Source organism: Phodopus roborovskii, unplaced genomic scaffold (assembly GCF_943737965.1).
Source record: "Phodopus roborovskii unplaced genomic scaffold, PHOROB, whole genome shotgun sequence".
NCBI classification, from domain to species: Eukaryota; Metazoa; Chordata; class Mammalia; order Rodentia; family Cricetidae; genus Phodopus; species Phodopus roborovskii.
The window spans coordinates 27,953,569-27,963,983 of record NW_026126541.1 but is presented as its reverse complement, the minus strand read 5'-3'; the positions used below and the strand labels follow the sequence as shown (position 1 = coordinate 27,963,983).

Below are 10,415 nucleotides of genomic sequence, written 5' to 3'. Positions count from 1 at the left end.
AATGACTTTAGATTGATGCCACTTTTTCATAAATAACACATTCTATAAAATTGAGATGATATTCACAGTACTTACTAGAGAAAACCAAAAGTACTTCAAGTTGGTGTTAAGGTAACCCCAAACTAGACACTGGAGAACTCTAAGTTGTAACCAAACCCACACTTGTTTCATGGCTTTGACCAAGCCAGGCAGTCTGTGGCCATGATTATGTATACAAACCGCCTACATCAGGTGTCATCTCAAGGTCAGTGTGTTTATGCTAGCTGTTTTTGTTATGCATGTAGAATACCATGCAGCTGTTCTGGGCATGGTGGTCAGAGTGGGTGCCAGTACAACTGTAATAAGCAGATTGCCAGAAACAGGCTGATTATATAGGCAAAATAAGCAGATGATATAATTCTGAGAGTGAATGGAACATCTTGGTTACAAAGATTATAGAAGCTTGTGTTAACTATGTAACTCATGGTACAATTGAAGTGATTCTTGAAATTTCCAGTATGGATCATTTTATAGATAGGGCATGCCTGTAAACTAACAAGTAGCTATTAAGATAATATATGGTGGTGAAAGCTAGGCAATATTAAAACATTGCACTGATAAACTCGAGTACTTGCTAAGTAAGCATGCAAAAGCAACTGAAATTTTACAAAAGTTTGGCAGCCTTTAAGCTTACTTCAAAGAGAGGACCATCGATGTAGCTCCATGGGTAAAGGTGCTAATGTGAAGCTGATGACCTGAGTTCAATCCCCAGAATCCACATGGTCAAAGGAGAGGGCCAGCTACTGCAAGTTGCCCTCTGACCTCTATGCATGTGCCATGGTGTGCATCCTCGCCACAAATACCTATACAAATGTAATAAAAAATACCTTAAAGGAATAAGAAGAAAAGTCTGACTTAGAATAACACTATAAATTTTATGTAAGATCTGAATTATTAAAGAAAAGCTCTTATATTTAGTATATTTATTAATAAATGACATATCTGAAACCTATGTTTTAATATATTTAAATCTGGCTTAGAAACATGATATAAGGAAAATCTCCTACAATCTATAGAGTTAGACACAGATACTGTAATTATACCTAGTAATAATTACAGCACCTGTTTGTCAGAATTTTTTAAAGTAATGAAGTTGTAATCTTATAATAACAAAGAAAAAGATGGAGGAGGTGGGCTTAGTAAAGGAAAACATCAGGCCTGTAAATTCACTTAGTTCATCTACACGATGACATGGTATTCTGCTAATCTACTCAGAAACATAATGAGAGTTGCAAATGGAGTTCAACATTAAAAATGGAAGACACTTTAGTGGACTCTATTTTAAGCAGAACAATAACGTCAATAAGTAAAACTTCTTAGTAGGATATCTAAGGCGATAACACGACTCCTCTATGCAGATGTATTACAATTTTTCCTTCCCACTATAGTTCTGGAAATTGTGATGCCTAGTGTTTTAAATGGCTTTCCCAAAGCCAGTGTTTCCAATAAGCATTAGAGATAACTGAAACCTTGGTTATATTAATATTTGTTTATTTATTTTGGCATGCTGCTTGGAATAAAAAAATAATAGGTGAGTACCCTAGCAGTAAAATGTCAACTGTGGTTGTCCTGAAAAACTCAGTTTTAGCTGTTCTTTAATTTTTCATTGTGTATGTTTCCTATTGTGTTGTAAGAATGTGTTAACTTGTATCTAATATATTTAATATTGCATCATGATGGTTTGGTGTCATGAGCAAGGTGAAGCAACATCTATAGGGAGGGAATTAGAAATACCTTTCCAAATAATGTGAGTTTTATCCTGGAGCTGGAAAATGGTATTTGATAAGGGCTGTGATACAGTGAATGTAAGATGATTCAACATTATAATCAGAGAAAGAGCAGATAAAGTCCTATAATGATCCAAGTGTGAGCAAGATAAGTCTCCCGATATCAGCTCAAATGGACATGAAAACCCAGTCTCGAGAAGCATAAAGGAAAACGTACTTGCAAAATTTGTCTTGCTTTTAGATCACTCTGTGGGTTTTTACTTTGATTCTAAACTCTCAGTTGGGTGGTGATGATACAGATAAGTTAGTATCAATACAGTGGCTCAAGGAGAGCCCTCAGAAAATCAGATGCATTATGGTTTTCAGTATTTACAGTTTTACCCTGAGGGGTTGTAGACCAAGGCAGTTTTCTCTGTGGTTTTACCTTGTAAACCCAGACGACTAAAACTGACCAGTTCATAGCAAGGAGCAATGTGAAACACATTGCCCACCATGATGTCATTGCTTCTATTTAAGCACAAATTGACTCCAGGGAATAGGAAACTTTTGCTCTGATTTCACACATAAAATGTTTATAAAATAAAACCATAAATATTTAATACTGTTTTAAAAAAGCCTTTGGTAAGAGGAGACTAAACATCCATTTGTTTTCCTACTACTTCTTTCCAGTAGATATTGACTAAGTAGAATAAATTGTTGTGCAAAATTTCTCTTTCTCTGTTCCTATGTATATATTATACAATGACCTACTGTATTTACAATGTTAGATTTTGGCCATTGAGTGAGATTTATAAGTGAAATAGAAGGACAGAATAAAAAATGGTTATGTTTTACTTCTCTTTTTTCGTGTGCGTGTGTGTGTGTGTGTGTGTGTGTGTGTGTGTGTGTGTGTGTGGTTTACACATGAGTGTGGGTTTACACCACTGTGGATCCATGAAGTCCAGAAGAGGACATCGAATCCTTGGATCCATTGGAGCTTTTGCCATTTGTCAGGTGACCAGCTTGCTTTGTGAGTCCTGGGACCCCAGCTTCTGTTCTCATGATTGGGCAGCTAGCACTCTTAACCACTGAATTAACTCTCCTACTGACTTCCCCCTTACAAAGTAATAATTTAAAATGATTATGTGTGGCTAATTGATGCATGTGCATGAGCGAATGTGCCATGTTGTACATGTGGAGGTCAGAGGACAATTTATTGAGGTAAGTTCTCTTCTTCCATCAGGTTCTTGAGACTGAGCTCAGGCTGCCAAGCTTGCACAGCAGGAGCCTCTTCCTGTTGAGCCATCTTTCTGGCCCCTCATCACATTTTACCAAATTGCTCTTCTGTTTCATTAATAGATAACTCATTTTAGCTGAATTTTAATGCTGCCAGATTGCTTTTACTGTATTTAATAGATTTGATGCACACAGTAGGTAAAATGAAATTATGTTTTCTTGTTCATTAACTCTAATTCTTTCACTGATGAATTTTCTGTTTAATACTTTGACCCATTAACAGTAGAGTTGAATACAACCTGGCTATTTTGTACATTTTACACAGTCTTCTCGATCAATTCTATTGTGCAAGTATTTTTATTAGATTATTAGTAACTTGAGTAAATGTTCTTAACATGCTCTGATGGCTTGAATGAGATGTTCTTAACTTTGGGCATTTGAATGCTTACTCCCCAATTGGTAAAGCTGTATGGGGAGGCTTAAGAGTGATGGTCTTGGAGGAAAGCATGCCACTTCTGGCAGGCTTTGAGGTTTCACAGTCTCTTGCCATTTCCCAGTGTTCTCTCTGTTTCTGATTTGTGGTTCCAGATGTGAGCTTTCCATTTTTCTTGTGACCATGCTTAACACTTGCTGGCAAGCTTCCCTGTCACTAGGGAGGTAGACTCTTATCCCTCTGGAACCATAAGCTCCAAACAAACCCTTCCTGCTCTAAGTTCCCTTCATCATGGTATTTTATCATAGCCACAGCAAAGTAACCAGGACCTATGCTGATTTTACATCCTTAAATGCTAAAGGGTATTTTACTTGACTCTCCTTATCACATGCCATCACCTATTAGCTGGTTTTCTTTTTTTTCTTTTTTTTTTTTTCCTTCAAATTCCTGGTTTAATAAGGAATTGTTTATTTTGAGAAAAAGATCCCAAACATCAGGCTGTTCACAAAAATAACCCATGGTATTAACTTTAGAAAACAAATATTAAGACTATTACACTATTTTCCTGTAAGATGCATTTGACATGCCAACTCTCATTCACAAAAATACATGGTTACATTCGTGTTGAACAGCCCCACTCATGTGAGGGAAAACACACACCTCTAATGCAAAGCTGCTCTCAGGGTTACAAGTAAATGAGATGCTTCTGCAGTTAGGGAAGCAACTACTGAAATCATATGAAGAACTGTACTCCCTGCATAACAAGAGATTATTTTGGAGACAGTTGATAAAAACCATACATCTTTTTATTGTTAAGTCAAAGAGGTATCAAAATTAAAAGCAAACTTACAGGGTAAGACTTAACAAAACTACTAAGGAGCATCAAAGGAAGTGAAAATGAACTAGGCGCAAGCCAATTATGAATCAATGAACACAGGAAGGATAAGGAGAGGGCGAACAGTGAGGATGTGCTGAAGATACTAGGAAGAGGATCTGGTGTTACTTTGATCTCTCACAAGCGCCTAGGTAAATGAATAACGGGGTAAGTTTCTAAACTCCTCAATGTGCTTTAAGAGTCATCCTCCCCATTGGCGCTATCTCTGTCATCTTCTCCTTCCTCTGCTTCTTTTTCATCATCCTTGATCAATTCCAGCTGGTCATCCCCCCTGTCTTCATTGTCATCGTCGTCCAGCAGGTCACCCTCCTCAGCAGAGTCATCTGCATCTGCCTCAGACTCCATCTTCACATTGGTCTCATCTTTCTTCACAGAGGCACTGCTCTGTTCTTCCTCAGACTTTTCATTCTTCATCTCTACTGGGGATGAGTAGGACAAGTCTGCTTGCTTGCTTTGTTCCTTTTCAATTTTTTCCAGGCTTTCCAGCAGAGAATCCACTTTTTGTTTTATCTGAGTCAGCTCCTTCTTAATGGCCTGAAGGTCATCTCCTTTCAACTTTCCAGACTTGGATGAAGATCCCCGTTGTCCACTCTTGGAATTAAATCCACTTTTGCCCCTTCGAGAGGTGTTTCCGGAAACACGCTGGCGTTTAGAAGGCACCACAGCTCGAGCAATAGGAGGAGGAGGAGGGACACGTGCTGGGTAACTGTACATCCTGTCATAATAATCCCGTTGAAAGTCATAGTCCAAATCAAATGAGGAACCGTACATCTCCGCTGCAGATCGTTTGACACCTGCTTTTCCTCGGTTCACTTTTGGCTCTGCAGCCAGATTAATATCTAAAACCTGGCCAGCAATCATTCTGCCATCTTCTCCAGCAACAGCAGCCCGGGCATTTCTTTCATTAACATATTGGACGAAGGCAAAGCCCTTATGCACAGAGCAGCCCACTATTTTGCCATACTTTGAAAAAATTGCCTCCACATCAGACTTCTTGACAACAAGAGTATTGAGATTCCCAATGAATACACGGGAATTCATAGATCGAGGATCTGTCTTGTTGGTAACATTGCTAGCCATTTCCTTCGATGATAAGGTTTCTGATAATGTAGCTGAAGATCAAAAAAATCTCACAAGAGGAAGGAGAGTGACAAGAGACAGCCTCTCCTCCTGCGGTTCCGGGCCGAGACTCCGAAGCGACAGCAGCAGGCAGCAGTACACGACCGTTCGCTCTCCGGCGCTCCACAAAATCTTAGCTGGTTTTCATAGAATTCAGTGGACTATTGCTGGGTTCTGGTCCACACACGGTCTTTGTATATGTTGAACTTTCTTAGTTTTCTCCTTTTGTTTCTTCTCATATTCACCAACAGCTGCCTCTTATATTACCTCCATCTTTTCACTTATTAGTCCACTCTGCAAACTGCAACCAGTTGCATAATTGCCAAAGCTTATTTCCTTATCTTTTAAGGGGGCATTATAAAACTGTCAGTATTATTGGATAATGGGAGACATACGCTATTATATGTAAAATATTTAACAAGCAACTGAGCTTCAAAAGCACTATAAGGATTTAATAAATAACGATGATGATGATTTTTCCCATAATTTTTTTCCTAAGACAATAATTGGAATGCTGATGGAAATGATATATTAAATAATTATGTTATGAGATTTTGCTATAAATGATGAATGAAAATGAAAGAAAAATTATGGAAGAACTAGTATAATAGCTAAGAATACAGGAAAGGTATTTATAAAGGAGTCATATCTTGTCCCTATAATTATTACTATTTTCCTTTATCAGTTAGTAGGGAGACATTTTTTAAACATTTATAAATTTTTATTTTATGTGTATAAGTGTTTTTACCTTCATGTATGTGTGTGCACCATGTGTGGTCAGTGGCTGCAAAGGCCACAAGAGGGTGTTGGATCCTCTGGAGCTGGTGTTATGGATGGTTGTAAGCCATCACATGGATGCTGGGTTGTCTACAGACAGCAAATGTCCACGACCACTGAGCCATTTATCCAAGTCCAATAGAGGAAATTTTAGTCAGTTGAGTTCTTTGGTTTTACCAATAATTTAAATAATTTATTTTTAATATCCAGTTAACATTTCTATTCCTGTTCATTTAGTCTTTCAAAAATACATAAACTGATGGCTATTTTAAGTCTATTGAAGAATCTAGCAGAGGCATGAGTTTGGTTCACAGCACTCACGTGATGGCTCACAAACCACCTTAACTTCAGTTCCAGGGGATTTGACACATTCTTCTGACCTCTGCAGGCACCAGGCACACATGTGGTCCCCATATATATGTGCAGGCCACACACCCCTATACATAAAATAAAATTAACATTTTTAGAAAACAAATTAAGTGCATCTTGAAAATGAATTAAGAGCATTGAAGAAACCGGTTATTGACATGGTATTGACTATGAGTCATTCATTAATAATTTGGATAATATTTGGTGACAGTTTCTAAACCTAGGTAATAATTTACATCTACATTCAATAGTAAGGATATAGGACATATGAAAACAAAGCTATTAGGATAAAGGAGAATAGAATAATATAGAATGAGAGAGCACTTAGTCCTTTTAAATGTATGTACACACACATGTTTGTGCACATATTTTAATTTTTTCCTAAAAAGGCCTCCATTTGAGAGCAACTTATGATACTATATGAAATAATGCCTACAATGGAGAACTGCAAATAATTTTGGGAACATGCAAAAGTGAAATAGAATATGCTTATTAGATGGGGGAATTCTCATGAATGGAGAATATAATAATTACATTCGTTTTTCCCTATGTACAGGGCACATGTTCCAAGAGTCCCCGCTGGGTGCTTGAACTTACAACTGAATCAGAAGAAACAGCATATATAAGAGAAACATATGAGAGAACAAGTGAATTCAGGGTCATAAGAGGATAGCGATCACTTATGGGATGTGTACCGTGCACAGAACATTTCAAGCACATTATCACTTAGTCATATAACAGTCTGGAAAGAAGTTTCTATTATCTTATTTTAGGTATAAGGAAACTAAAACCTGCAGGAGTTGAGTAATATGCCCAAGTTCCCAAGTGATAATTTGCATTGCCATTTCCGATTCAATTCTGTCTGACCACAAACTGCATGCCCCCAGCCATTATACCTATGTCAACAGCTACTCTCTTGTGAGAGAAGCACAATGGGGGGAGGGGGTATGTAGGACTGACTAATGGTGACTCTGACTATGGAATCTCTGAAGACACGGTAACCCTTGTAAGTAGACCTTTAATTCTTGGGAAGTAATATGAGTAATGAAAGTAAAATTTAAGATATGAGCATGCAGGGAACTGGAGTGGGACTTGTCTGAGACAGCTGATATTCTCAGAGCACAGATCAAAAGACACACTCACGCCCAGCAGCTCAGTGGTCCTAACACTGAGCAATATACACATAAGATGCTGAAAATGCACGTCTTAATGATGAGGACAGTGCCATAGGTAGTGAGTATTCCCACATCCTGGAGCAAGATGCTATGAGGGTAAAGTAAGACATAATGAAAGCTGTTCTGAAGCCAGTAACCACCTTCCTCAATAGGGCTAAAGAGACTTATGGGAGAGTGGTTTGGAGCCTGTGCCAACATTCCTTCATTACTCTGTTCTCCCCCAGAAGAAGATGTGTGAGACTGTTTGAGGTTTAAAGACTTTGCTGTAATATGGACCCTATATGCTTAAGGAAAAGAAACCTGGAACTTCGGTGTGAGGGAACTTCACTTCCAGGGATTATAGTACAATGAATAGACTAAAAACAAAACAAAAACAACCTTACAGCCTCTAAGAAGAACCTGGAATGAATGCAGAACGTGACTAGACATTGTCTTCATGTTACATGCTGGAGTTAGTTATCCTGAAAGGGTGGTTGTCCTGAAGGTTAGGAGTCTATGGAATTCCATGTTTACTTGTACATTCTTGTCATGTGGAGATATCAATGGTTTCTGTATACCGGTATGAACAAATCCCAAAGATATAGTTTATAAATAATGTATCTTATTATATAGTTATGTAATCTAAGAAATTGGATTTATATAGCTAACCATCTGCTAGATGTTTTCTTTTAATATTTTTCTTTGGTACTTATGTATATTTTCTCAAATACTCTGAATTGCCTTCACTATGTCACTTGTTCTCTTCTTAATGGGTTAAAGAAATACTTGACAGATGCTTGTTGTATGTTTGGATTTTATATATACAATATATACACATACTATATTATATATATGCAAAATATATGCAATAATATATTAATTATATATACATTTATATTAAAATAAAGCCACCATAAATTTATGAGGGAGTAAGGTAGGGACATGGGAGTGGTTAGAAAGAGGAACAGGAAGGGGAAATGATATAAGTACAATTATATTAAAATTAAGAAAATGAAGACTAATTGGAGGGGTCAAGTGATTCATCAAATGGATGACTAGGAGATTTGAGCAGCATGAGTGGACTTGAAAATGACTAGCCAGGGAAGGCATTCCCAAGTGAATGGAAGTGATCTGAGAATCTCTTACAGTGAGCTGAGAAATGTGCAATGGAATCTATGGGGAAGTCAGTTTTGGCATCTTGTAAGCTTTAAATTTGACTAAATTTTTCTGAACTATAGGATCAGTCATACTGCAGGAATGCCTGCCTCTGTACTCCTCACGCCTAGTTTTCTTTCTACTTGAGATAAAATTTGAGTGTTGTACATCATGGCTACAAGTGGTGAACTCTATTATTCTGTACACAAATTTATCCCTTATATAAAAAACAGAAATGGACTATACCTACATAGTGGATGAGAAGGATAAATCATCCATGACTTTTAGAGATTAATAGGTAAGATTTTCTTATGGCTTAAATGGACCAGAGGAAGTGTACAACTTATCTATATTTGAGGTGCAAAGAAAATAGATAAAATAACCCTTAAGATGTTTTAAGGACAATGGAATTTTCCCAAGTATAGTTGTTTTATGATTGAGTTCTCTTGTTCCTTTGTCTCTCTCTCTCTCTCTCACACACACATACACACACACACACACACATGCACACACGCACACACACACACACACACAGGCACATGTACTCACGCACACTTGTGCTGCCTGTATTTTTATAAATAGCCAATTCTCTCATAAACTGTATAGAGTGGACAGTGACCATTGTCTGGGTTTGGGTGGTAAGCCTCTGTAACTGACAACATAGTCCTGGCCACAAGAAGGGGTATAATTTAGACATAATGTCTCAGACCTTTGGCCACAGTGGTTCACTTGAGGATGGGCAGATGGCCTAAGTGAGGTCAAAATGTACATCCATGCCTAAGTCTTTTCAGACTAACTCAGAAACATGAGTTTCTGTTGAAGTTGATGGGGTGCTGTTAGTCAGGGATGTTAATGTTGGGTTCCTTTTCTCATAGAGAAAGACCAATTGAAGTAAAAAAAATGAAACCATCGTTTTGGATTCTATCCTTTCTTTTATAGGTTCAGATTCAACATCCCAAAAATTTCTGAGCAAGATAGTTTGAACTGGATTTCTTTCAATTGCATCAATTATTTTGCTAGTGAAATTACACACACACACACACACACACACACACACACATGCACTCACATGCACACACACACACATACCCCTAATAATGCAGTTGAAAGATTATTTCCCCCAGTGACATAGATGTAGTAAGTGAAACTGGAGAAACTAGAGTCTAGATCTTTCTGACTGCATATCCATGATCTTAACAGATTTCTCCATACTGTGAAGGCTCAAAGACACTATAGAGGGCTTATGACTGGGAGAAATATTTTAATGGCAAGAAAGCTTTAAGGAAGTAATTGAAGTGTTTCTTTCTTTTCTTTTTCAATTGTCTTTTCCCTTCTACTTCCTCTCTTTTCCTTAATTTTCCCCTTACCTCCCCTTTCTGAAGAAATTCATCCTAATGCCTGTGTCAGGGTAGACAGTAAGTTAGGGAGCTGGCCCAAAGCCCCTGGGACTCTGAGGAAACAAGAGTACAGGCTCATAGAAAGGCACTCCCTCCACACAGAGTGAGAGTTGACAAGGTGTTCAGGGCATAGTA

At 37.8% G+C, this 10,415-nt stretch overlaps 1 protein-coding gene across 1 annotated transcript; it reads right to left on the bottom strand.

Annotated features, from left to right (window-relative positions):
• Positions 1–4,202: 4,202 nt before the first annotated feature.
• Positions 4,203–5,506, bottom strand: LOC127233570 (heterogeneous nuclear ribonucleoprotein C). Its single transcript, XM_051200106.1, has one exon. It carries the CDS (start codon positions 5,387–5,389, stop codon positions 4,484–4,486), a length of 906 nt encoding a protein of 301 aa, XP_051056063.1. The 5' UTR covers positions 5,390–5,506; the 3' UTR covers positions 4,203–4,483.
• Between the last annotated feature and the right edge of the window lie 4,909 nt (positions 5,507–10,415).

Coding starts and splice junctions, on each gene's coding strand:
- LOC127233570 (XM_051200106.1), bottom strand. CDS start 5,389: ATGGCTAGCAATGTTACCAACAAGACAGATCCTCGATCTATGAATTCC.